Source organism: Saccopteryx leptura, chromosome 5 (assembly GCF_036850995.1).
Source record: "Saccopteryx leptura isolate mSacLep1 chromosome 5, mSacLep1_pri_phased_curated, whole genome shotgun sequence".
NCBI classification, from domain to species: Eukaryota; Metazoa; Chordata; class Mammalia; order Chiroptera; family Emballonuridae; genus Saccopteryx; species Saccopteryx leptura.
The window spans coordinates 217,748,608-217,776,533 of record NC_089507.1 but is presented as its reverse complement, the minus strand read 5'-3'; the positions used below and the strand labels follow the sequence as shown (position 1 = coordinate 217,776,533).

At 49.5% G+C, this 27,926-nt stretch overlaps 2 protein-coding genes across 2 annotated transcripts; both read left to right on the top strand.

Annotated features, from left to right (window-relative positions):
* Positions 1-5,558: 5,558 nt before the first annotated feature.
* LOC136405156 (zinc finger protein 343-like) lies at positions 5,559-26,439 on the top strand. The gene is made up of 5 exons (XM_066384242.1): positions 5,559-5,655; positions 5,836-5,894; positions 8,135-8,212; positions 20,372-20,498; positions 23,311-26,439. The coding sequence occupies exons 1-5, from the start codon at positions 5,622-5,624 to the stop codon at positions 24,981-24,983; spliced, it is 1,971 nt and encodes a 656-aa protein (XP_066240339.1). The 5' UTR covers positions 5,559-5,621; the 3' UTR covers positions 24,984-26,439.
* On the top strand, positions 10,872-14,232 carry LOC136405167 (zinc finger protein 343-like). The gene is given in 3 exon segments (XM_066384258.1): positions 10,872-11,001; positions 11,471-12,850; positions 12,853-14,232. Coding segments are annotated over 3 exon segments (1,551 nt in total). The 5' UTR covers positions 10,872-10,967; the 3' UTR covers positions 12,990-14,232.
* Positions 26,440-27,926: the final 1,487 nt, after the last annotated feature.

Genomic DNA, 27,926 nt, shown 5'->3' with positions numbered 1-27,926 from the left:
CATAGGAGAAGCGCCCATTTGCTTCTCCACCCCCCGGCCCGGGCGCTGGGGATGGCTCCTTGGCCTCTGCCCCAGGCACTGGAGTGGCTTTGGTCGCGGCAGAGCTACGCCCCAGAGGGGCAGAGCATCGCCCCCTGGTGGGCAGAGCGTCGCCCCTGGTGGGAGTGCCGGGTGGATCCCTGTCGGTTGCATGCGAGAGTCTGTCTGACTGTCTCTCCCCGTTTCCAGCTTCAGAAAAAAAAAAAAGAAAAAAGAAAAAAGAAAATTTTTATGTGCAAACAAGTTCAGAAACACCATCACCTCAAATGTACTATCTTGGCGCAAATTGGAGCCAATGAAGTTGCTTAAGTAAAAACAATACATAACGTAAGGTAAAGCAAAAAGTACCTTATTACGTTCGGTTAGTGAAAATAAAGATGAAACCAACCTCTATGTACAAACAGGTGGGATGTTTGTAACTAAGCTTAGGATACAACATTCCCCTCTAAGAAAACACCCGTTCAGAGAGAGCAAATAAAAATGAATTGGAACCAGTCTAGGTGAATCTGGCAGCATCAGGGAGTATGTCGTCATTTCTGAATCTACCTCATTATGAGGCATAGATAAAATATAGTTACCTCTAAGCATTTTGGGTGAAATCAAGCTGAGAGTCACTCATTTATTTTAAAGGAAACTTCTCATTGTTCCCTAGAAGTAATTAATATGCAACAGCTGACACACGAGGGCAGACTCCAGCATTCTCAAGGTAACTTAGAGTGTATCCAAGAGTCTACGTGGAACTCGAAGTCACTCCTTTATCTCAGAAAGACCTTACAAGCTTCCGAAGTACTTTGTAAACTTTAAGTGTGCAAACAAGCCCAGAAACAGACGTTCATCTCAAAATTTTCCGCCTCCTCTGCATGCTAGGGGGACGGCCTCAGGCCTGGCACCAAGGCAGAGATGATTTCCACTGAGACCACCAGCGACTGTGCTCCTGCTCCTCTGTCTAGAGGCTTCGGCGGAGAAGCAGGCAAGTCACAGGTAGATGAGAAAGAGCAAATAGTGGTCAAATGATGCTAGAGTCAGTGGGACACAGAGGGGGATCCAACGGTTTCTAGATACCTCCCTGACTGTCACAGTTCATGTTCCTATGCTAAAGTGATAGTTCCCTTCATTTAAGTAACTTTTCCTATCTGAGTGCCTTTAGGCAGTTAAGGGGAAGGGTCAAAGTTTCTTTCTGAGTCTTCTGTTTCGGAAAAATAACCAGATAGGCCCTAGCCGGTTGGCTCAGCGGTATTGCGTTGGCCTGGTGTGCGGGGGACCCGGGTTCGATTCCCAGCCAGGGCACATAGGAGAAGCGTCCATCTGCTTCTCCACCCCCCCCTCCTTCCTCTCTGTCTCTCTCATCCCCTCCCGCAGCCAAGGCTCCATTGGAGCAAGGATAGCCCGGGCGCTGGGGATGGCTCCTTGGCCTCTGCCCCAGGCGCTGGAGTGGCTCTGGTCCCGGCAGAGCAACGCCCCAGAGGGGCAGAGCATCGCCCCCTGGTGGACAGAGCTTCGCCCCTGGTGGGTGTGCCGGGTGGATCCCGGTCGGGCACATGCGGGAGTCTGTCTGTCTCTCCCCGTTTCCAGCTTCAAAAAAAAAAAAAAAAAAGAAGAAGAAGAAAAGAACAAACAAACAAAAATAACCAGATAAAAATACTCAGTATCCCGAAGGGCATATTTGGGGTGGAAAACTGGACAGCTTCCTCTCACTAGTAAGAAGGTACCTTCAAGGCGAGGCATGATTGTGACTTCATTTTCACAAAGACTGCAGTGATTCATTATAATGGCTTATAGCCCTCCAAAGAGAAATTCTGAGATCCTTGAAGGTTTGAGGACTTTCAAGTACTTTTGAATCCTTTTGAAGGTTCTTGTGAGAACAGTATGTGATTCAAGCTCATTTTCATCAACACAGCTTGGCTGCACTGAGTTTTATCTCATTTGGGGGAAGAAAGGGCAGTTGAGACAAATGTGTTTTCCTCAGTTCTTTCTGTTTTCAGCTCTGGCCTTTGCTGAACACTGGTCCTGTTTCCCCATAGACCTTCTCTTTCAGCATCTCCTCCCAGGATTCTGTTGTTGGCCTCAAATTTAATCTTTTGCTCTAGACAGTGGCTAGTTTGGTCATCGCATTCTGTGTTTTCGGGAAATGCTCTCTTCATAACTCCTTTTCTGTTGTGAGTGAGAAACAAAGGCAGGCACCCTGTGTTAGTCAGTCCTTCGAGTAGTCAGTCTCTAAATAGGTTAGAACAGAGTTCTTAGAGAATTCTTTTTTAAAATTAGAAGCAGGGGCCAGGATTCCACACCATGAATGCAGACAACCATCTTGAAGACCAGCACTGAGCCAGGGAAGGGAATGGGATGAGAGCAAGAAAACACTGCAAAGCTTTCCTGCCATCTCTTACCTTATTTTTAAAGAGCCTAAAGTTTTAGGTTCATGGCAAAATGGAGCAGAAGGTGCAGAGTAACGAAACAGTTGCAAATACAACAGAGAGATGCTGAGAGAGGTGTTTCTCTCCAGGGCAGGTTTCTGCCCAGGACTAATCTGGCAGAAGGGAGTGAGTCTGTACCGCGACAGTCAGGACAGAATTTCAGAAAAGTCTTATCTTTCCCCTGGCTCACAAGGGCCTTGTGGCCGCTTCTCTGTCCCCTGGGTACTGAAGAGTAGAGAAGTCTCAGAAAGCTGATATAAGAAGGTGAAGAGAAATGAGAGGGGAAAAGGAAAAACCACTTTGGAGAAAATTAAAATCTCCTGCTAATCTAGAAAATGTGGAAAAGGAAAACAAGTTTTATTATTATTATTATTATTATTATTGAATAAATTAAACCAGACTGCAGAAAACATTCTAGGCAATCCACCAAGATTGCAGAGGCAAAAAAGTAATCCCATTTTTTATACAGTTGAGCAGATACAACTCATGGAAACGTGTTTTCAAGATTAATGGTTAGGCTCTGCTCTTACAAGAGGATGTCACAACACTGTCGGCTGGTCAGCTTTTCACGGTTGGTCCCAATGTCACCAGGTGGGCGCTTCTCCTGTGTGCCCTGATCTTGAATTCAACCTGGGACTTCCAAACGCTGGGCTGACGCTGTACCACTTTGAAAACCGGCTAGGGTCAGAATATTGTTCCTGAACACCCAGATCCTAGATAAAAGGCCCGCGAGCCAAGCTCCAGCCTGTGTGAGGTTTGGCCTTCAAGAAACTGGATGAGAGGCCTTGGCCGGTTGGCTCAGCGGTAGAGCGTCCGCCTGGCGTGCGGGGGACCCGGGTTCGATTCCGGGCCAAGGCACATAGGAGAAGCGCCCATTTGCTTCTCCACCCCCACCCCCTCCATCCTCTCTGTCTCTCTCTTCCCCTCCCGCAGCCAAGGCTCCATTGGAGCAAAGATGGCCCGGGCGCTGGGGATGGCTCCTTGGCTTCTGCCCCAGGCGCTAGAGTGGCTCTGGTCGCAACAGAGCGACGCCCGGGAGGGGCAGAGCATCGCCCCCTGGTGGGCGTGCCGGGTGGATCCTGGTCGGGCGCATGCGGGAGTCTGCCTGTCTCTCCCCGTTTCCAGCTTCAGAAAAATACAAAAAAAAAAAAAAAAAAGAAAAGAAACTGGATGAGAATATGTCACACACTTGGAGGACTTGGGGAGAGGAAATAGCTGCACAGCATCCACAGTGGGGTGACCACTTTGCCCTCCCTGGTTCTCCTGCCAGTAACGTGGGGCTGCCCGCAGATGCGGGCCAGTAGCACAGAGCCACACGTAGATGGCGCCTGAGTGCCATTCAGCTTAAACGCAGTGAGTTACCCTGGGTCACGTGAACGGAAAAACATGCCAAAGCGCAGAACAGCCTCGCAGCCTGGGCGCTAGAGCAGCTGGACTCAGAAACCGGAAATCCCTTCTCTGCATAGTACCTGGGAGAGGACCGTAGGGGACGAAAAAAACCTCAGGACATGCTGCCGCAGAGACTTCTGGGAACTGTAGTCTTTCGGGCGATTGAGACCCGGGGAATAGACTTCAGTCCAGAATTATTGTCTGTTTTATACGTGGGTATCTTAAGAAAAGAGATGGATAAACCTGTTGGGTTTATTCAGTTGGTTAGAGCATCCGTTGCAGGTTTGATCCCCAGTCAGGGTGCATACAAGAATCAACCAATGAATACATAAATAACTGGGACAAGAAATCCATGTCTCTCTCTCTCTCTCTCTGTCTTTCTGCCTTCCACACACACTCTCTCTCTCTAAAATCAATAAATAAAAAATTTTTAAAAGGGGTCAGCTGTCACTGGAGTATATAATGTTCAAGTATATTAAGCTCTTTCTTGGTTTAGAGGTTGTTGTGTTGCGGCCAATGGGAGGCGAAGCCTCCAGGGATTCTGGGAATCGTAGTTCTTGCGCAAATGAGCAGGGAGATCACCTGGACCTCTGCTGCTGGTTCCGGTGAGCGGGGCTGCCGGGGTGACTACGGTGCTGGAAGGAGGGATGGGGAGGCGGTGAGTAGGGTTAGGAGCCGTGGTGGGAGCTGGTGGGTTGGGCCCGGGATGAGTGAGGCTGGTGTGCGGTAGATAGAACGGGAAGTGCGGAAGTTTCATTTTTGGAGCCCAGACGTGGCCCCAGACGTGTATTTAGGGGCGGGGAAGTGGGGTGAGACTTAAGCTTGCTGGGCGCTCCCGGGGTCCTTTCTTCTCCCTATGGAGCAAGTGACCAGGAACTATAATAATTTTTTTGAAAAAGTTGGGATGATTCTGGGCCATACAGTTCACATAGGGAGGTGGCTGCAGACGTGCATCCCCGAGGTTTATTTGGGCTCTGGGCACACGAGTTGAGCCAGAGCTAAATAGACAGGAATTCCCTGTGGTGGGTGGGGGTGCAGAGCCGACCATATAGCCCCCTGCTTTTGGCAAGAGGACACCTACTTGGGTCATGCGTGTGTGAATGATTGTGGGAACCCCGGACTGATTGTGAATATAGAGTTCTGGTTTTGGGGCTTCTTTTTGTGGGGCTGAGTATGATGTCCCAAGTCAGTGAGTGAGTGGGGATGAAGCTGAGGTAGGAGCTCTCAGGACCTGTAGTGCTTGATTTGTACAGTAAGGATCCTGGCAACATCATATTGATGTGGCTATGACTCCACGATGACAAAGCAAAATCCTTCACCTGTAACTGTCCGCTCTGCTTGCTAATCCCAGTTTCACTTTAGTAACCTTGCTTGCTTCTTGCATCAACCAGGTCTGCAAAAGTCCCTAAAGCCCGCCAGTTGGAACTCAGGCTTAAGAGAATTATCTCCTCTGAGCCTGCTGAGGTAATAAAATAGTTCTCCAACTCTCTCTGGGTGTTCCTTGGCTCCTTGGAAGTTTCAGTCTGCAATAACAATATTGCTGCCCCCCACCCCCCACCCCGCAGGTGCTGGCTTTATGGAAACATGGTGGGCTTTCACAAGGACAGTTCAGAGTCACCTTTGGCAGCAGCAGAAATCGATCTTGCGATGAAATAAGGTCTGCCTGGCCCGGTGGTAGAATTTCAGGGAAAATACTCCTCTGACCCCAGGGCTGTGACACTGCCTGATCCTTCAGCCTTGGGAGAGCAGGACCGGGAGGAGAACAGGGAAGACGTGGAGACCATGAAGAATCTGACCCTAAATCATGAGACTAAAGGTGAGAGTTGTTGAGAGTCTGGAGAGGTGAGGAGGAGGAGTAAGGCTCTAGGCTTAGCTGAGAGCACTGTAGTGACCCCAGCTGAGTAAAGGGACTGCTCCCTCTGTCCTGGGCTCCGAGGAGCTGCTCCCCGGGGCATTCTGGGAGGCCTGCACCCTCAGAGCTGTGTTCTTCCCCTAGGTCTGCCTTCCAACTGCACTGACTCGCTCCAAGAAAAGGAGAGAAAGCCCGAAACACTGGTGAGTTGGGGTTACATTTTTTTCATTTTTTTATTATGAAATGCTGGTTCATTTTCCAGAGAATAGCCAAACTGGATATATTCTTTTTTTGAGAAGGGAAAAAGAAATCAACATTAGATGTTCATGTCTGTTTCAGGCACCATGTTGGTCAGTTTAGAATGACTCTTGCATTTGTGTGTTTTATTTTCCTTGTTGGAAAATCTACGCAAGATTAGTAGAGCTCAGGAAACTGCAAAACATAAGGGCTATTTTTGAAAAACTGAGATTATTAAAAATTTTAGATGTATTATTTAAGTTCACTTCACATCCACACTAATGATATCGTTTTTTTGCAGCAGACATCTTTTTACTGTTTTACTATTGAAATTTTTGAGCAAATTGAGAATTAGAGAGCATAGTGTGCAGTATATGAAAAATGTGTGCATTTGCCTGAGCAGGCGGTGGTGCAGTGGATAGAGTGTCAGACTGGGATGCAGAGGGCTCAGGTTTGAGACCCTGTGGTCGCTGGCTTGAGCCCAACATTGCTGGCTTCAGCAAGTGGACAGGCTCTGCTGGAGCCCCTCAGTGAAGGCACATATGAGAAAGCAATGAGCCTGACCAGGCGGTGGTGCAGTGGATAGAGCATCAAACTGGGATGCCGAGGACCCAGGTTCGAGACTCCGAGGTCGCCAGCCTGAGTGCGGGCTCATCTGGTTTGAGCAAAGCTCACCAGCTTGGACCCAAAGTCACTGGCTCAAGCAGGGGGTTACTCGGTCTGCTGAAGGCCCACAGTCAAGGCACATATGAGAAAGCAGTCATTGAACAACTAAAGTGTCGCAATGCGCAATGAAAAACTGATTGATGCTTCTCATCTCTCTGTTCTTGTCTGTCTGTCCCTGTCTATCCCTCTCTCTGACTCTGTCTCTGTAAAAAATGAAAGAGAGAGAGAGAGAGAGAAAGAAAGGAAGGAAGGAAGAAAGGAAGGAAGGAAGGAAGGAAGGAAGGAAGGAAGGAAGGAAGGAAGGAAGGAAGGGAAAGGAAAGGAAAGGAAAGGAAGGAAGGAAAGAAGGAAGGAAGGAAGGAAGGAAGGAAGGAAGGAAGGGAAAGGAAAGGAAAGGAAGGAAGGAAGGAAGGAAGGAAGGAAGGAAGGAAGGAAGGAAGGGAAAGGAAAGGAAAGGAAAGGAAGGAAGGAAGGAAGGAAGGAAGGAAAGAAGGAAGGAAGGAAGGAAGAAAGAAAGGAAGGAAGGAAGGAAGGAAGGAAGGAAGGAAGGAAGGAAGGAAGGAAGGAAGGAAAGAAAGAAAGAAAGAAAGAAAGAAAGAAAGAAAGAAAGAAAGAAAGAAGGAAAGAAAGAAAGAAAGAAAGAAAGAAAGAAAGAAAGAAAGAAAGAAAAGAAAGGAAAGAAAGGAAAGAAAGGAAAGAAAGAAATGAACAACTAAGGAGACTAAGGAGCCACAATGAAGAATTGATGCTTCTCATCTCTCTCCCTTCTTGTCTGTCTCTTTCTGTTTCTATCTAAGTCTGTCTCTGTCACAAAACAAAACAAAACAAAAAATGTGAATTTGAACTCAGTTGAAACATGAACAGCAAGGGTCAGAAAATAATAAATGGTTGCAGAAATGCCTGAGTTATTGACTCTGTTGAGAGGTCCTGCCTTGTTTCCCCTAAACTGGGAAGGATGTTCTTAGTCACTTCGATGCCTGCCTAGTTAATGACTCTGAATGCAGTGACCTTTCTTTGTTCCTAGAGGCTGTGCAGGAAGAGCCCTCCTGCAATAGCCTCCAGCCAAACTCTTCCCTTAAAAACTGGTAGGGGCCCTGGCCGGTTGGCTCAGCGGTAGAGCGTCGGCCTGGCGTGCGGGGGACCCGGGTTCGATTCCCGGCCAGGGCACATAGGAGAAGCGCCCATTTGCTTCTCCACTTCCCCCTCCTTCCTCTCTGTCTCTCTCTTCCCCTCCCGCAGCCAAGGCTCCATTAGAGCAAAGATGGCCCGGGCGCTGGGGATGGCTCCTTGGCCTCTGCCCCAGGCGCTGGAATGGCTCTGGTCGTGGCAAAGCGACGCCCCGAAGGGGCAGAGCATCGCCTCCTGGTGGGCAGAGCGTCGCCCCTGGTGGGTGTGCCGGGTGGATCCCGGTCGGGCGCATGCGGGAGTCTGTCTGACTGTCTCTCCTCGTTTCCAGCTTCAGAAATAAAATAAACAAAACAAAACAAAACAAAAAAACTGGTAGGGTCTCAGACATCCCTGAATGGGCTGTTCTCTCTAGGGTTGCGCACAGTGGGAGGCCCAGTTTGCAGCCCTGGCTGAAGCTTCCTGGTCTGGTTATGTGTTCCTTCACGGTTTGGTGAGAATTGTACAAACGTATAATTTTTCTTTCTTTCCTTCTTACTCCATTGGTTTAACTAGCTGTTACTCTAGAACCCAGGCTGCTGTTTCTTTGTCTGGTGGTAGGTCATCGTTGCATTGATTCTTTTTCTTTAGTCTACTTTAGGTTACATAAGTTCAAAACCCTTTTGATTTTGCCTCGGTTTTTTATTTTATTTTATTTACTAAATTTTTATAAAATTAATTGAGAGGAGGGGAAACTGAGAGACAGACTTCCATATGCGTCCCACTGGGATCTGCCTGGCAAGCAAGCCCTTTACTAGACTATGCTCTGCTCATCCGGGGCCGCTGCTCCAGAGCTTGGCAAGCGAACTCTTTTTACGCCTGAGGTGAGGCCATGGTACCGTCCTCAACACCCTGGGACACTTGCTTAAACCACTCGAGCTGTGGCTGTGGGAGCAGGAGAAAGAAGGGAGAGAAGAGGAGCGGGTAGAGAAGCAGATGGTCGCTTCTCCTGTGTGCTGTGACCGGGAATCGAACCTGGGGCTTCCACATAACGGGAGCTGACGCTCTACCTCTGAGCCAACCGGTCAGGGCCTGTTTTTTATTGTTTTTAATTATCATAAATTTCCCCATAAAATTAAACTGTGAGTAATTGCAACTCTGTGCCAGACCCCCTGCACAGCACATGCAGTGGGAGTAGGGCTTCAGATGTCCTCATCCAGTTTCCAGTGGTCATCGACGATGGCCTGGTCACTTTCTACCCTTCTTCTGTGTCCCTCACTGGAATATTCTGGACGCATCTCAGACATGATCAGAATTTCAGCATAATTCACAAAAAGAGTTGCAAGCGAGTAGCGGTGCAAGCAATTCTATTCCTTTTTTTTTTTTTTTTTTTTTGTATTTTTCTGAAGCTGGAAACGGGGAGAGACAGTCAGACAGACTCCCGCATGCGCCCGACTGGGATAGACAGTCAGACAGACTCCCGCATGCGCCCGACCGGGATCCACCCGGCACGCCCACCAGGGGCGACGCTCTGCCCACCAGGGGGCGATGCTCTGCCCCTCGGGGCGTCGCCCTGCTGCAACCAGAGCCACTCTAGCGCCTGGAGCAGAGGCCAAGGAGCCATCCCCAGCACCGGGCCATCTTTGCTCCAATGGAGCCTTGGCTGCGGGAGGGGAAGAGAGAGACAGAGAGGAAGGAGGGGGGGGTGGAGAAGCAAATGGGCGCTTCTCCTGTGTGCCCTGGCCAGGAATCGAACCCGGGTCCCCCGCACGCCAGGCCGACGCTCTACCGCTGGCAATTCTATTTATATATATAACCCAGAGAGGGAAATGATGCATTCAAGGGGGTCTGTGTTGGGGCGTCACCACACACCCATTTTGTAGATGGTTGGGAACAAGGGAGAGGAGATGGCCCCGCTGCAGTCTCAAGCAGTGGCCTTAAAAGGCCTTGCTCGCCTGACCTGTGGTGGCGCAGTGGATAAAGCGTCAACCTGGAAATGCTGAGGTCACCGGTTCGAAACCCTGGGCTTGCCTGGTCAAGGCACATATGGGAGTTGATGCTTCCAGCTCCTCCCCATCTTCTCTCTCTATCTCTCTCTCCTCTCTGCCTCCCTCTCTGTCTCTCTCTCTCTCCCTTTCTCTCTCCTCTCTAAAATGAATAAATAAAATTAAAAAAAAAATTAAAAAAAAAAAAGGCCTCGCTTGATTGAATCAGACGGTGGAGGCAGCGGTTCCCTAAGACAGTTTGTTGAAAACAGTAGAGCAGTCAGCGAGCGCTGGGTGGAGGCTGACAGCTAGCCAGGTGTGATACCAGGAGAGGCCAGCTGGCCAGAACCTTCTGGGACAGCTCAGGAAGAGCGGCAAAGAGCCCTGCTAAGATGACCGTCATTTCTGGAGGAGAGGCAGGTCAGCGCGATCGTGCCTGTCCAGGAATTCACCTGCTGATTAGCCACGTCTTCAGGGGCAATAGCCTTTATTGAACTCGCCAAGACGGGTCAGAAAACGGGAACAAACGAACCACGGCGACAGCCTGGGGAAGGAGCTGGGTTGGTCTCCGGAACTGCTACCATATTTCACCTAAAGTGTCCAGTATTTGACAAAGAAAGTAGGTCAAAGGGGAGAGACACAGGGAGAGAAAGAAAGAAAGAAAGAACATATGAATATGAGAATGAGAGGAAGTCGAAACCAGTTTCCCTGTTGTGTAAAATGAAAACAGCTTTCCAGTTCTGTGCTGAGAGACAGTCTCCCTGGACGGTACATTCCCCCTTCCCTGACGGGTTATGAATTGTGTGTTGGGTGATAACATGGTGGACACCACGTCCCTTTAAAATCGGACCTTTCCAGCCCATCTGGAACTCTTCCGTTTCCAAATTCCTCCACACTCACAGTCACCTTCCTGAGAACTGCTTCAGGTTTCAAACTGATTCACAAATCACTTCCCCAACGAAATCATGTCTGGGGCCCAGGAATGGTGTATTCATTGGCTCTGTGCTCCTTGGATTTCAATACAAAGCCATAGTTGTGGCCAGAAGCATTTGGTGACGGAGAACTGTATACCCTGAAAAGAACGGGACCAACCTCTTGTAGATGGAGACCCTTCTGGGCCACAAGATTTACTCCTTGTGCTGGGAAAACTGATGGTGACTTAATGCTTGTTAACAGATTGCTTGTTAATAGGTACCGATCACGTTCGGGGATGTGGCCGTGGTCTTCACAGAGGCGGAATGGAGGAGGCTGAGCCCTGCGCAGAGGAGCCTGTACAAGGAAGTGATGCTGGAGAACTACAGGAACCTGCTCTCGCTGGGTGAGGCTGTGTTCTGTCCTTCCTTACTGCGGTAGCGGGATGGACCACCTACCGTGGGACAGAAGGTGTTCTAGACACTTACAACAGCAGAGAAGTCAAGGAAGGCAGCCCCTGCCCATGGGGGCTTACTTTTTCCAAAGTATTGAGACAGATAAGAAACAAGAAGCTTCACGTGCGGGAATAGGATGGGATGTTACATGGTGAAGCTATTTACAGGGCAGATTGTTTACCTGGAAGGCTCCCAGTCTGTGTGACATGTAGAAGATATTTCTGGGATGGTTCCACTGGATTGTCATTGGAAAGGGACTGTGTAGAAACGGATCCTATAGGAATCATTAGTAGAAACAAGTGACATTATACATATATTATTAATAACAGGTGTAGCAGGAAGTCACACATTTTCCTGGGACCAGGCAGGACAGCTCAGCATCCCCGTTGGGGCTTCACTGACCGAACTTTCTTTCTCCAGCAGAATCAAAACCAGAAATGAACCCCTGCGCCTCCCACCTTCCGGCCTTCACCCGGGAGCCACTGCCCTGCCAGCAGGTGCTTCCCATGTGCTCGGACATATGTGACTTCTATCCGGGGGATTCGGGCCTGTGGCGTCAGGACCGGACATCTTTTTCTCAGAGTTTCTGGAGACAAAACACAGAAGGTGAAGGCAAAGAAGACAGCTTGAGACTTTTGTTTGTGAGGACAGAGGAGGGGGAAACCTCAGACGCATTCCACAGCCCACCCCGAGGACCTTCCAGAGAAGGTCATGCGGTGCTAGAAATAGAGACCAGCTCAGCCCAAGGGGTAAGCCCTGTACAGACAGACGAGGGGAGGAAGAAATTAGAAACCTCGAGATCTGGAGCTGTGAGCTGTAGTGACCACAAACTAGACTGCAGCCTGGAATCAAACGTTATGGCAGACAGGGTGACCCTCACGGGGAAGAAGCCCTACGTTTGCAGGCAGTGTGGGCGGGGTTTCACGCATAAGTCAAGCCTTCACAAACACCATCGGATGCACTCGATGGAGAAGCCTTTCGGGTGTGTTGAGTGTGGACGAAGGTTTAGTGATAAGTCAGCCCTCAGAGGACACCAGAGGACTCACTCGGGGGAGAAGCCCTTCATGTGTCCAGAGTGTGGACGAGCATTTGGTTATAAGTCAGCCGTCAGGAGACACCAGCGGACTCACTCGGGAGAGAAGCCTTTCTTGTGCCCGGAATGTGGACGAGGATTTGGTGATAAGTCAACCCTCAGGAAACACCAGAGGACTCACTCGGGGGAGAAGCCCTATGTGTGCCCAGAGTGTGGACGAGGATTTGGTTATAAGTCAACCCTCAGGAAACACCAGAGGACTCACTCGGGGGAGAAGCCCTATGTGTGCCCCGAGTGTGGACGAGGATTTGGTGATAAGTCAGCCCTCAGGACACACCAGAGGACCCACTCGGGGGAGAAGCCCTACGTGTGCGGTGAGTGTGAACGAGGCTTTAGCCAGAAGTCATCCCTCCTTGTTCACCAGGAGAAACACTCAAGGGAGAATAATGCTTTCAGGGAGGGTGGGCAGAGTTTCAGACATACTTCAGACCACATTCAACACCAGCAAACTCACTTGGGGGAGAAACCCTACGTGTGCCTGGAGTGTGGACGAGGATTTGGGTATAAGTCAAACCTCAAGGCACACCAGAGGACTCACTCAGGGGAGAAGCCCTATGTGTGCCCGGCGTGTGGACGAGGATTTGGTCATAAGTCAAACCTTTGGACACACCAGAGGACTCACTCTGGGGAGAAGCCCTATATGTGCGGTGAGTGTGGACGAAGCTTTAGCCGGAAATCACTCCTTCTTAAACACCAGAGGACACATTCAAGGAAAAGAGTGATGTTTGCAGGGAATGTGGGTGAAGCTTTAGCTACAAGTCAGATGTCATCAGACACCTGAGGACACATGGAGGGGGGAAGCCTTGCGAATGCAGGGACCTCGGTCAAGAGTTCAGCAATCAGTGAGACCTCATCTTACACCAGAGAGACGTCAGACTGTCCGTTTGTGTGTGTATAGTAATTGAACCTGCAGAGATGTGTCACCTGTCATCAGGCACCAAGGACACATTCACCAGAGGAGTTGCATGCATGCAGCATGCAGGTAGCTCTAGCCATACATCAGCCCCCATTGCATAAGGAGGATGCACTTAGGCAGGAAGCGTGTGTGCAGGGACTGTGGGTGAGGCGTTAGCAATAAGTCCCAACACTGACTGAACAGCCAGTGGTCAAAAGGCAGGCCCATGACGGCATACTCAGGGAGTGTGTTTGCAGGGATTGTGGACAGGGATCCTGTGATTATGCATCCTTGTTCTCATGCCGTGGGGAGATCTTTTACTGGGGACCCTGTGGAGCTCTGGCCAGATCACCTTATCAGGACCCACACCCCTGCAGCTGCTGATGGGCACAGTGACAAATTCTTCTCTAGGACCTGCTCTCAGCCACAGGGAATGGGCCCTTCACACAGGGTGTCCTGGCTCATGACTGATTGAGATGGGGAGACAAAACCTCACCTCTTTACTCTGTTGGGTTCAGAGGTCATCCTAGATCCAGAGTGCCCGTGAGATCTCAGCTGTGAACACATTGCAGGTCAGCTTCTTCCTCTGCCCATTCCAGCCCTCATTCACCAATAAACCACTCAATTCTCCACCCATTGTCTCTCTAGGGACTCCATTCAACATCTTAAGTGAACAAGGAGTATAGACATGGCTGTGGTCATCAACCTACCCCAATAAACCCCAGTGTATGCATTCTATGTGTGGGGGCAGAATGGGCAGTGATTGGGAAAAGCTCACCTCAGGATACATCATAGAACATCCTAATTAGGAGAAACTTTACGAGAACAGATAGGGACTCTGAGAAGCTTTAACAATCAGTTATACCTCATCGTGCACTAGGGGACAGTCAGGGAGAAGACAGATATAGACAGGGTGTTGGGTGGAGCTTTATTCTTTTCCTCCCAATAGACCAACAGGACATTCTTGTCCCCAGGAAACACTACCTCAGTCACCTTTGAACGGGTTTCGGAAGTCTTAACCCATTCCTCATCCTCTGAGAGTTAGGATGGAACTTGTAACTAAAGAGACATGTTTTTATTTTCCCACTTTTTGTAATTACAGGGAATAAAGAAGTAAAAGGTTTTACGTAAGTAACCTAAGAATGGCCACTAGTTTTCTTTTCATACACAGTTCTTCCCAGTGTGTTTTTGTCCTTTTCCAGTAAACTCTTTCATGAGCTCAGTCTATGCCCCTTAGTCACACATGCATCTGGAAAGGACTTCACATTCATAGCCCAGGACTCCTGCATGAATCCAACCCCTGAGAAATAAATAAGTCCCAAATAAATCTGATAGATTGGTTGGGGAATCTGAGCCTTTGTTTGGACTGGCTGATCGAGGTTCCAGAGGGAAGGAACTTCCTGGTCACCAAGGCCTGGATTGCTGCTTCTCCTAAATGATGACTCCCATTGGCTGCTGTGAATGCTCTGTTCCCTGGGTTTTCTTTCTCCCAATCTACTCAGGTCTCTGCTGAAGACCTCTCATCCCATCAAGATATCACTGTTCCTTAAAGGTCTGTTCAAGTCCTGCATTTTCTTTTTTTTTTTTTTTTTTTTTTTTTTTTTCATTTTTCTGAAGCTGGAAACAGGGAGAGACAGTCAGACAGACTCCCGCATGCGCCCGACCGGGATCCACCCGGCACGCCCACCAGGGGGCGACGCTCTGCCCACCAGGGGGCGATGCTCTGCCCATCCTGGGCGTCACCATGTTGCGACCAGAGCCACTCTAGCGCCTGGGGCAGAGGCCACAGAGCCATCCCCAGCGCCCGGGCCATCTTTGCTCCAATGGAGCCTCGGCTGCGGGAGGGGAAGAGAGAGACAGAGAGGAAAGCGCGGCGGAGGGGTGGAGAAGCAAATGGGCGCTTCTCCTGTGTGCCCTGGCCGGGAATCGAACCCGGGTCCTCCGCACGCTAGGCCGACGCTCTACCGCTGAGCCAACCGGCCAGGGCAAGTCCTGCATTTTCACAGACCCTTCTTCAGCCTTCCATGTTCTAAGTGCAGGTCCTTTAGCTGTGACCTCTCCATCATAAATCAGTGCTTTGGGCCTCTTAGCTACTCATGGTTTAAAGATCCCTAAATATGTCTGACCAGGCGGTGGCGCAGTGGATAAGAGCGTCTGACTGGGATGTGGAAGACCTAGGTTCGAGACCCTGAGGTTGCCAGCTTGAGCGCAGGCTTATCTGGTTTGAGCAAAAGCTCACCAGCTTGAGCCCAAGGTCGCTGGCTCGAGCAAGGGGTTACTCAGTCTGCTGAAGGCCCACGGTCAAGGCACATATGAGAAAGCAATCAATGAATAACTAAGGTGTTGCAACGCGCAATGAAAAACTAATGATTGATGCTTCTCATCTCTCTCCGTTCCTGTCTGTCTATCCCTCTCTCTGTCTCTGTAAAAAATAGATAAAAATAGCCTGACCGGACAGTGGTGCAGTGGATAGAGCATCAAACCAGGATGCAGAAGACCCAGGTTCGAGACCCGGAGGTCACCAGTTTGAGCGCGGGCTCATCTGGTTTGAGCAAAACTCACCAGCTTGGACCCAAGATCACTGGCTTGAGCAAGGGGTTACTCAATCTGCTGTAGCCCCACGGTCAAGGCACATATGAGAAAGCAATCAATGAACAACTAAGGTGTCACAATGAAAAACTGATGATTGATGCTTTTCATCTCTCTTTGTTCCTGCCTGTTTGTCCCTATCTGTTCCTCTCTCTGACTCTCTCTCTGTCTCTGAAAAAAAAAAAAAAAAAAAAGATAAAAATAAAGATCCCTAAATACAGCTTCAATGAGAAGTCACCTCACCTCTCCAATTCAAGGGTCCTGCTTAGACCTCATTGGTCCAACAGCTGCCTACACCAGCTGTTGTTTTTCAAAGGGCCTGGTGTTTTGGCCACACCCTTTCCTACTCTCCCTCTCTCTGAGCTCAGATGGCCCTATTTGGCAATTCTACAGTCCCTGGCTCTGATATTTAGGTCCTGGGCCAGAAAGTCGTAAAAGTAGAGGGTCAGCTTAGACCCTAGGAAATTTGATTACTCAAGATAGCCTTTGTCGGAACCACTAAATTGGACGTCAGGGTTTGAAAACCAGAAAAATAGCTGAGGACCGAGAATTAAGTGGGCAGAAGTGGGACGGAAGAGCTAGCAAAAGCGAGAAGCATCTAGCCTGTGGTTTCCTTGCATTCGGCCTGTTAGAGCAGCGGCGCTCACCAACCGGATTTGCGTTGCCGCATAGACCCGCCCCCCTCCTGCGCAGCCCCGCTCGCGAGAGGACGTATTTATTTGGAAACCTTCAGGCGGAGTTGCCGCAGAGACTTCTGGGAACTGTAGTCTTTCCGGGGACCAGAGTGGAGTCCGGAATCATCAACTGTTTTGTACACGTGGATATCTTAAGAGATGAGTAGAGCTGGCCGGTGTGTTCAGTTGGTTAGAACATCGTGAAATATGCCAAGATTGCAGGTTTGATCCCCAGTCAGGGTGCATACAAGAATCAACCAACGAATGGATAAATACGTGGGATAAAAGACTCATGTTTCTCTCTCTCTCTCTCTCTCTTCCTCGCTCTCTCCCTCCCATCGTCTCTGTCTCTCTCTAAAATAAATAAATGAAAAATTTGAAAACCGAGTCGCCTGTCACTACAGTAAGACAATGTGCAGTTACATTAAACTCATCGCTGATTTGCGGCTAATGGGACGCGAAGCCTCCACGGATTCTGGGAATTGTAGTTCTCGCTGAGATGAGCAAGGAGACCACGTGGACTTCTGCTGCTGGTTCTGGTGAGCGAAGGCTTCTGGGTCACCTACTGTGCTAGAGGGAGGGGCGGGAGAGGTCGGGATTAGGGTTAGGAGCCGTGGTGGGAGCTGGTGGGTCGGACCCGGGATGAGTGAGGCTGGTGTGCAGTAGATAGAACGGGAAATGCGGGAAGTTTCATTTTTGGAGCCAGGACGGGGCTCCAGACGTGTATTTAGGGGCGGGGAAGTGGGGTGAGACTGTGTTTGACCGAAGTCCCTGAGTTGCGGGTCGCTCCCGGGTCCTTCTGTGTCCCGCTGGAGCGGGTGAGCAGGAACTGTCATGTCATTTTTTGGGGGAGAAGTTGGTATAATTCTTGGCCGTTAAAATTCACATAGGGAGGTGGCTGCAGTCGTGCATCCCTGAGGTTTACTTCGGTTCTGGTTACACGAGTTCAGCCAGAGCTAAATAGGCATTCCCTGTGGTGGGTGGGGGTGCAGAGCCGACCATATAGCCCCCCTGCTTTTGGCAAAGGCACACCTACTTGGGTCATGCGTGTGTGAATGGTTGTGGGAACCGCAAATTGATTGTGAATATCGAGTTCTGGGGTTTTTTTGACTTGTTTGCGTGGGGCTGAGTATGTCCCAAGTCGGTGAGTGAGTGGGGATGCGGTTGGGGTGGGAGCTCTCAGGACCTGCAGTGCCTGATTTGTACAGTAAGGAGTGTGGAAACGTCACATTGCTGCTCCACCCGCAGGTGCTGGCTTCGTGAAAACACGGTGGGCTTTCACAAGAAGGGTTCAGAGAAGTCACCCGGGGCAGGAGCTGAAATCGATCTTGTGATGACGTAAAGCTACCTGGGCGGGTGGCAGAATTTCAGCGCAAAAACTACTCTGATCCAGGGGCTGTGACGTAGCCTGATCCTTCGGCCTTGGGAGAGCAGGACCGGGAGGAGAACAGGGAAGACATGGAGACCATGAAGAATCTGACCTTAAATCATGAGACTAAAGGTGAGAGTTGCTGAGAGTCTGGAGAGGTGAGGAGGAGGAGTAAGGCTCTAGGTTTAGCTGAGAGCACTGTAGTGACCCCAGCTGAGTAAAGGGACTGCTCCCTCTGTCCTGGGCTCCGAGGAGCTGCTCCCCGGGGCATTCTGGGAGGCCTGCACCCTCAGAGCTTTGTTCTTCCCCTAGGTCTGCCTTCCAACTGCTCTGACTCGCTCCAAGAAAAGGACGGAAAGCCCAAAACACTGGTGAGTCGGGGTTACGTGTTTTCATTCTTCATTATGAAATGCTGGCTCATTTTCCAGAGAATAGACAAACTGGATATTCGCTTTTCTTGGGAAAGGAAAACACTGTCAACAGTAGACAGTTCATGCCTGTTTCGGGAACTATGTTGATCAGTTTAGAATGACTCCAGCATTTGTGTGTTTTATTTTCCTATTGGAAAATCTACCGAAGATTAATAGAGCTCAGGAAAGTGCAAAACATAAGGGCTATTTTTGAAAAACAGATTATTAAGAAAAAAAATAAATAAATGTATTATTTAAGTTCATTTCACATCTACACTGTCTAATGATACTGTCTTTTGCAGTGGACATCTTTTTATTGTTTTACTATTGAAATTTTGGAGCAAATTGAGAAGTAGAGAGCATAGTATGGAGGAACAGTATATGAAAAATGTGTGCATTTGCCTGAGCTGGCGGTGGCGCAGTGGAGCGAATGTTGGACAGGGATGCAGGGGACCCAGGCGTGAGACCCCAAGGTCGCTGGCTTAGCGTGGTTTCATCAGGCATGATCGCGGGGTGGCTGGCTTGAGTGTAGGATCATATACATGACTCCATGGTTGCTGGCTTGAATTGAAAAGTTGATGGCTTGAGCCCAAGGTGGCTGTCTGAGTCAAGGAGTCACTTGCTCTGCTGGAGCCCCTCTGTGAAGGCACATATGAGAAAGCAATCAATGAACTACTAAGGAGCAGCAATGAAGAATTGATGCTTCTCATCTCTCTCCCTTCCTCTCTGTCCCTATCTGTCCCTCTCTCTGTTACAAAACAAAACAATAAATGTGAATTTGAACTCAATTGAAACATCAACAATAAGGGTTAGAAAAAAAGAAATGGTTGCAGGAATGACTGACTTATTTACTCTGGGTTGAGAGGTCCTGCTGTAGTTTGTAGTTACGTGTTCTTCCACGATTTGGTGAGATTTGTACATACTCATAATTCTTTTTTTCTCTCTTTCTTAGTCTGTTGTTTTAACTAGCTATTACTCTTTTTTTTTTTTTTTTAACACGGACAGAGAGAGGGATAGATAGGGACAGACAGACAGGAACGGAGACGGATGAGAAGCATCAATCATTAGTTTTTCGTTGCACGTTGCAACACCTTAGTTGTTCATTGATTGCTTTCTCATATGTGCCTTGACCATGGGCCTTCAGCAGACCGAGTAACCCCTTGCTTGAGCCAGTGACCTTGGGTCCAAGCTGGTGAGCTTTTTTTGGCTCAAGCCAGATGAGCCCGCGCTCAAGCTGGCAACCTCGGGGTCTCGAACCTGGGTCCTCCGCATCCCAGTCCGACGCTCTATTCAGGCTAGCTGTTACTTTTAAGATGCAGGCTGATGTTTCTTCTTTTGATGATGTTTTGTAGAACGTCATCCCAGAGGGATGGTTTTTTTTTTTTTGGTCTGGTATTGCTGTGGAGCTCATCCTTGCTTTGATTCTTTTTCTTTATTCTACCTCAGGTTACATACATAGTTCAGGAGAACGGTCAAAAGAGCCCTGCTAAAGGACAGTCATTTCTGGAGGGGGAAGGTCAGCGTGATTGTGCCTGCCCAGGGCTCCTCCTGCTGATTAGACACATATTCGGGGGCTATAGTCTTTAGTGAACTCGCTAAGACGAGTCAGAAAACATGAACAAGTGACGAGAGCCACATCCTGAGGAGGGAGCAGGGTTGGTCTCCAGATTGCTACAATATTTTACTTAAAATGTCCAGTATTTAACAGAGAAAGTATATCGAACGGGAGAGATGAAGAGTGGGAAGGAAAGAAAGAAAGAAAATACTAATATGAGAATGAGAGGAAGTCAAAATCAATTTCCCTGTTGTGTAAAATGAAAACAGCTTTCCAGTTCTGTGCTGAGAGACAGTCTCCCTGGATGGTACATTCCTCCTTCCCTGACGGGTTATGAGTTGTGTGTTGGGTGATACATGGTGGACACCACGTCCCTTTCAAATCGGACCTTTCCAGACCATCTGGAACTCTTCCGTCTCCAAATTCCTGCACACCACATCCTCACGGTCACCTTCCTGAGAACGGCTTCAGGTTTCAAACTGATTCACAAATCACTTCCCCAACGAAATCATGTCTGGGGCCCAGGAATGGTGTATTCATTGGCTCTGTGCCCCTTGGATTTCAATACAAAGCCATAGTTGTGGCCAGAAGCATTTAGTGACGGAGAACTGTATACCCTGAAAAGAACGGGACCAACCTCTTGTAGATGGAGACCCTTCTGGGCCACAAGATTTACTCCTTGTGCTGGGAAAACTGATGGTGACTTAACGCTCATTGACAGATTGCTTGTTTATAGGTACCGATCACGTTCAGGGATGTGGCTGTGGTCTTCACAGAGGCGGAATGGAGGAGGCTGAGCCCTGCGCAGAGGAGCCTGTACAAGGAAGTGATGCTGGAGAACTACAGGAACCTGCTCTCGCTGGGTGAGGCTGTGTTCTGTCCTTCCTTACTGCGGTAGCGGGACGGACCACCTACCGTGGGACAGAAGATGTTCTAGACACTTAGAGCCTCACAGAAGTGAAGGAATAGCAGTCCATGCCCATGGGAGTTTACTTTTCCCAATGTAACAAGCAGCTTCCCGTGCAGGGATAGGATGGGATGTTCGATGGCATTTCCTAATCAAAAATAATAATCAGATGAAGCAGGACAAAGGAGTATCGAGTGTGACAGGGCTGAATTTCAAATCAATGGGGAGGTAACATGGGACCAAAGAGGTAATGTGTTGAAGGAGTTAGACTCTGTGTGTCTAAGGCAAGAACATTTCAGTGGAGACGTGTTGGCGCTAAGGCCTCAGGGAAGGGATGTCCCTGCAGGGTTAGGATTGTAAGGAGGCCAGTGGGACTGGAAATACCGTTTGCGGGGGTCAGAGTAGTGAGAAACGCCTTCTGGGACGGTTGGAGGTTTGCATTTCGTAAGCTAGATATATATTTTTTAAGACTTTATTTATTCATTTTAGAGAAGAGAGAGAAAAAAAAAAGAGGGGAGGAATAGAAAGTATCAACTTCCATATGTGCTTTGCCCAGGCAAGCCTAGGGTTTTGAACTGGTGACCTAAGTATTCTAGGTCGACACATTATCCACTGTGCCACCACAGATCAGGCCATAAACTAGATTTTCTTTCTTTTTTTTTTTTTTTTTTTTTGTATTTTTCCGAAGCTGGAAACGGGGAGGCAGTCAGACAGACTCCCGCATGTGCCCGACCGGGATCCACCCGGTATGCCCACCAGGGGGCAACGCTCTGCCCATCCAGGGCATCGCTCTGTTGCGACCAGAGCCACCCTAGCACCTGAGGCAGAGGCCACGGAGCCATCCTCAGCGCCCGGGCCAACTATACTTCAATGGAGTCTTGGCTGCGGGAGGGGAAGAGAGAGACAGAGTGGAAGGAGAGGGGAGGGGTGGAGAAGCAGATGGGCGCTTCTCCTGTGTGCCCTGGCCGGGAATCAAACCCGGCACTCCTGCACGCCAGGCCGACGCTCTACCACTGAGCCAACCGGCCAGGGCCTTACATTGATTCTTGAAATTTAGGTTGATAAATACTTTGGATTACAGTATTACTCCGAGTCAGCCATTGGCCACTTTTTCTATAAAGGGCCAGAGGGTAGCCAGTTTAGGTATTTTGTAGACGATGCGATCTCTAACCAGTCTGGACTCTCTCTGTGTAGCGCTAAGGGGGTCAGAGACAGTATGTACATGAGTATGACTGTGTCCTAGTAAAATTTTATTTGTGGACACCAAAGTTTGAATTTCATATCATTTAATGTATCATAAACTATTATTTTTTGGACTTTTTTTCTTTTTAACAATTTAAAAACCATCTGGAGGTTGTCAGCTGTACGGAGGGAGAGGGTAGGGTTAAATAGCTGTACTGTTGTCACTAATTGTTCTAGGTCAGTGCTGTGCTGTGCGGATACAGTGTGAGTCACAGGGATGATTTTAAATTTTCTAGTAACTACATTTATAAAAATAGTAGACATAAATGGGTGAAATTAACAATCTTAGGAAACACAATATATCAGAATATTATTTCAATACATAATCAATATAAAAAAATTCTTTTTTAAAGTTTTTTTTTTTTTAAGTGAAAAGCAGGGAGGTAGAGAGACAGACTTCTGCAAGTGCTCAAGTCAGGATCTACCTGGCAGGACCCCTACTGGGCGATGCTCTGCACACAGAGAGCTGTTGCTCCGTTGCTTGGCACCCAAGCTATTTTTCGACCTGAGGTGAGTCCAAGGAGCTATCCTCAGCTTCCAGGGCCGACTTTGCGCGAACCAGCCATGGCTGCGGGACTGGAATAGAGAGGCAGAGTGAAGAAAGAGGGGGATAAGTGCAGAAGCAGATGGGTGCTTCTCCTGTGTGTAATCCTGACCAGTAATCCAACCCGGGACTTCCACATGCCGGGCCGATGCTCTACACTAGCCAACTTGCCAGGGCCAAATGTTCATGTCTTGTATTACCTCTTGTTCAGCTCTGTCAGCTCTGGAATTTAGGCAAAAGAACCGGTCTCTGTCTGTGTCTAGGATTCTTAAAGAGGAAGGGGAAAGCAGCAAGGAGGGAGCCACATGTGGCTTTTAAAAATGTGTTTGAATGTGGCGCTAATTTTTCACCAATCTCTGTTGGCCCAGAGAAATTCTGTTGCCAAGTGAGATGTCAGTGTGGTGAGATTGGTTTAGCCCCAGGGTACCAAAATCTTGAAACTGTGGGCCACATCTATCTTGTCAGTGGTGGAAGCCACAGTACTTAGCAGAGAAATTAATACTTAGAAATAATTTCTTATTAAGTATTTGTTTGCGGATGGGATTCATGTCTTATACACGCTGTTCCATATTTGGAAGCCCTCCAGACCGAGTAACTTTCTATATGTTCAGTTTTTTTTTTCTTTCTTTTGTAATAAGTAAAGTCATGAAGTAGATTTCCATATAGGTCATAGAGACTGTCACTGCCAAGTACAACAGAAGTGTAAACAGGGCATCAGTGAGAGTGTCATGGGCTTGGCTGACTTACTAGAAAGAAACAGCAGATTGCTTACCTGGAAGCCGCCTAGTCTGAGTGACGTGTAGAAGATGTTTCTGGGATGGTTCCACTGGATTGCCATAGAAAAGGGACTGTGTAGAAATGGAAAAGGTGACACTGTACACATTATAAACAGGGGTGTCAGGAAGTCACTCTTTGTCCCGTGAGCAGCGGGACTGCCCTGCAGCCCTTCTCGGGCTTCTCTGACCGGACTTTCTTTCTCCAGCAGAATCAAAGCCAGAAACGGACCCCCACCGCTCCCGCCTCCCGGCCTTCTCCCGGGAGCCGCTGCCCGGCCAGCAGGTGCTTCCCATGTGCTCGGACATGTGCGACTTCTATCCGGGGGATTCGGGCCTGTGGCATCAGGAGCGGACGTCTTTTTCTCAGAGCTGCTGGAGAGAAAACGCAGAAGGTCAAGGGAGAGATAACGGCTTCAGACCCTTGTTAGTGAGGACAGAGGAGGGGGAAACCTCAGGCGCATTCCACAGCCCACCCCGAGGATCTTCCAGGGAAGGTCATGAGGTGCTAGAAATAGAGCCCAGCTCAGCCCAAGGGGTAAGCCCTGTGCAGACAGACAAGGGGAGGAAGGAATTAGAAACTTCGAGATCCGGAGCTGTGAGCTGTCGTGACCACAAACCAGACAGCAACCTGGAACCAAACGTTATGACAGACAGGGTGACCCTCTCGGGGGAGAAGCCCTTCGTTTGCAGGCAGTGTGGGCGAGGCTTCACACTTAAGTCAAACCTCCGCCGACACCATCGGACGCACTCGAACGAGAACCCTTTCGTGTGTACTGTGTGTTGCCAAGGCTTTAGGCTGATGGCTGTTCTCATCCGTCACCAGAGGACGCACTTGGGGGAGAAGCCCTATGTGTGCGAAGCGTGTGGACGAGGCTTCAAACAGAAGTCCCACCTGAACAGACACACCAGGACGCATTCAGAAGAGAAGCGTTACGTGTGCAGGGAGTGTGGGCATGGTTTTTTCGAGAAATCATCCTTAGTTAGACACCAGAGGACTCACTCAGGAGAGAAGCCATATGTGTGTGAGGCGTGTGGGCGACACTTTAGCCACAAGTCCAGCCTGAAGAAACACACGAGGACTCATTCAGAAGAGAAGGCACATTCGTGTGGGGAGTGTGGGAAGAGCTTCAAACATAGTTCAGATGTCGTCCGGCACCAGCGGACTCACACGGGGGAGAAGCCCTTCGTGTGCCCAGAGTGTGGAGGAAGATTTGGTGACAGGTCAACCCTCAGGAGACACCAGATAACTCATTCTGGGGAGAAGCCCTTCGTTTGCCTAGATTGTGGACAAAGATTTGGTTATAAGTCAACCCTCAGGAAACACCGGTGGACTCACTCGGGGCAGGAGCCCTACGTGTGCACAGAGTGTGGACGAGGCTTTGGTGATAAGTCAGTACTCAGGGGACACCAGAGGACTCACTCGGGGGAGAAGCCCTACATGTGCCCAGAGTGTGGACGAGGATTTGGTGATAAGTCAGTCCTCAGGAGACACCAGAGGACTCACTCGGGGGAGAAGCCCTACATGTGCCCAGAGTGTGGACGAGGATTTGGTGATAAGTCAGTTCTTAGGAGGCACTTGAGGATTCACTCCGGGGAGAAACCCTTCATGTGCCTGGAGTGTGGTCGAGGATTTCGTGATAAGTCAACCCTCAGGGATCACCAGATTACTCACTCTGGGGAAAAGCCCTATGTGTGCCCAGAATGTGGACGGAGATTCAGTGATAAGTCATACCTCAGGAGACACCGGCGGATTCACTCGGGAGAGAAACCCTATGTGTGTCCAGAGTGTGGACGAGGATTTGGGGTTAAGTCAAACCTCAGGAGGCACCGGAGGACTCACTTGGGGGAGAACCCTTATGTGGGTGGTGAGTGTGGATGAGACTCTACCCAGAAAGCACCACTCCTTAATCATCAGAGGACACATTCAAAGAGAAGCATGATATTTGCATGAAGTATGTGTGAAGCTTTGGCTACAAGTCTGATCTCATCAGACACCCGAGGACACATGGAGGGGGGAAGCCTTGTGCACGCAGGGATGACGATGAAGACTTCAGCAATCAGTGAGACCGCATCTCACACCAGAGAGACACCCAATCATCCGTGTGTGTGTGTGTGTGTGTGTGTGTGTGTGTGTGTGTAGTAGTGAACCTGCAGAGATGTGTCACCTGTCGTCAGGCACCAAGGACACATTCACCAGAGGAGTCACACGCATGCAGCATGCAGGTAGCTCTTGCACAAGGAGGATGCACTTAGGCAGGAAGCGTGTGTGCAGGGACTGTGGGTAAGGAATTAGCAATATGTCAACGTTGACCGCACAGCCAGTGACCAACAGGCAGGCCCATGAGGGCATACTCAGGGAGGGGCTGTGTGTTTGCAGGGATTGTGGACAGGGATCCTGTGATCATGCGTCTTTGTTCTCATGCTGTGGGGAGATCCTTCAGTGGGGATCCTGTGGAGCTCTGCCCAGATCACCTTATCAGGACCCACAACCCTGCAGCTGCTGATAACTGCTGCTGATGGGTGCCGTGACGAGTTCTTCTCTAGGACCTGCTCTCAGCCACGGGGAATTGCCTCTTCCAAAGGCTGGCTCCTGGCCCATGACTGATTGAGATGGGGAGGAGAAACCTCATCCCTTGACTCTTTTGGGTCATATGGGTGATCTTGGATCCAGAGATGCCTGTGAGATATCATTTGTGAAGACACTGCAGGTAAGCTATTTTCTCTGCCCATTCCAGCCTTCACTCACTAATAATCCACTCAATTCTCCATCCATTGTCTCTCTGGGGAGTGTACTTTCAGACATCTTAAGTTTAGAAGGAGTGTAGACACGGCTGTGGCCATAAACCACCCCTCACAAATACCAGTGTACACATTCTCTATGTGTCAGATGAATGGGCACCGACTAGGGAAAAGCTCACCTCAGGATACATCCTAGAACAGCTGCACTGTAGGCAACCAGCCATCTAACTCTGAACCCTGTATGACCTGATTGGGAAACTTTAGTTAAGAGCCCTGAGTGAGTGTGTTTTGGATGCAACACCCAAGAAAATGTATGAGTGACCTTTGTGCAGACACAGAGAAATGCTCCTGAAAGGCTTTAGAAAAAGTAGCCTAGAAGTTCCAGATTTCCCCCTTTTTTGTGTGTGCTTGTTAATTAGCAAAAGAAAACGAATGTTCTGACCCATACCAGCCCTTTCTTCACGTCAGCAAAAAGTCTATTATTACTCATTCATTCTTTCCCCTTATCACTTGACCTTCCTACCCTGCAGTCCTGTGCCCTTTGTTCTTGTAAAGCAGTTGTGTCCTCTGCTCAATAAAAACTGTGAGAAGGAGGACTTGAGAGGTCTTCGCTGCCTGTCCCCACAGGCCTCTCCCTTTCCTCTTGCAGTCAGTGTGCGTCTTGAGTAGGTGTTTTCCACCTGAGACTGGTAGTTCCGGTTGGGCTGCATTACTGCTCTACATGAGGAGAAACTTTAGGTGGCCTGGGAGGGGCTCTGTGAGAAGCTTTCGCAATCAGTCACACCTCATGGTGCACCAGGGGACACTCAGGGAGAAGACAGATGGGGGCAAGGTGTGTGGGTGGAGCTTTCTCCTGGTGTTCTTCCTCAGAAGGCCAAGAGGACATTCTTGCCCCCCAAGAACTACTACCTCAGTCACCTTTGAGGGGGTTTCAGAAGTTTTGACCCCTCGCCCATCCTCTGTAGGAGAGTGAGGATGGCAATAGGAACTAAATAGACATGTTTTTTTGTTTTTTTGTTTTTTTTTTTTGCATTTTTCTGAAGCTGGAAACGGGGAGAGACAGTCAGACAGACTGCTGCATGCGCCCAACTGGGATCCACCCGGCACACCCACCAGGGGTGACGCTCTGCCCACCAGGGGGCGATGCTCTGCCCCACTGGGGCTTCGCCCTGTCGTGACCAAAGCCACTCCAGCGCCTGGGGCAGAGGCCAAGGAGCCATCCCCAGCGCCTGGGCCATCTTTGCTCCAATGGAGCCTTGGCTGCGGGAGGGGAAGAGAGAGACAGAGAGGAAGGAGGGGGGGGGGGTGGAGAAGCAAATGGGCGCCTCTCCTATGTGCCCTGGCCGGGAATCGAACCCAGGTCCCCTGCACGCCAGGCCGACGCTCTACCACTGAGCCAACCGGCCAGGGCCAATAGACATGTTTTTATTTTCTCAGTTTTTGTGATTCGAGGGAATAAAGAAGTAGGAGGTTTTATGTAAGTAACTTAAGAATAACCACTTGTTTTATTTTTGTCGGGTAAGCAGATGTATTTAGGTGTGTGCTCCCTTGCGTGGGGGCAGTGCCCTGTGTGTATAATATTTGGAAGGCTGCGGGTGCTTGCCCCGCCCTCGGGAAAGCAGATTGCAAATTTGCGGATTTTCTTATTGCCTGGAAGAGGCAATTGTTCACAGCAGAAGGGTTTTCTCCCCCAGCCTGCTTGGTTGGCGAGCGCAGAGGGAGAGAGGGAGTGCTGAGGGGCTTGAGGGCCCTGCTGAGTCCTGGGGGGGTAGGGGGGGGTCTACATCTCTGATAAAGCCAGCGTATGAGCCGGGTCCTGGGAGCCCTGAGAAAGAGGGAAGTGGTCTTCACTACCTGTTTGCTCGTTCTCCATTATGGGAATTTAATAAAGAGAATGGCCCACCGTTTTCGGGCTGAACTGTTCCTTTACCATCTGCCCGAATCCATGAGAACCTGCATGGCCGTGGCGGCAGCCCCCTGCATCACATCTGGCGCAGCCTGCACGATTCGGGTCAGATTGGTATGAAGCCCCAGCCACCCTGGATGGGGGTTCGGGGGTAGGGTAGAGCAGTGGTCTCCAACC

Bases quoted from the DNA above. Each gene is read 5' to 3' on its own strand.
- LOC136405156 (XM_066384242.1), top strand. From the start codon at position 5,622: ATGAAGAATCTGACCCTAAATCATGAGACTAAAG. The intron at 5,656-5,835 runs GTGAGAGTTGTT...TTCTTCCCCTAG, and splicing joins CCTAAATCATGAGACTAAAG to GTCTGCCTTCCAACTGCACT. The intron at 5,895-8,134 runs GTGAGTTGGGGT...TGTTCTCTCTAG, and splicing joins AGAGAAAGCCCGAAACACTG to GGTTGCGCACAGTGGGAGGC.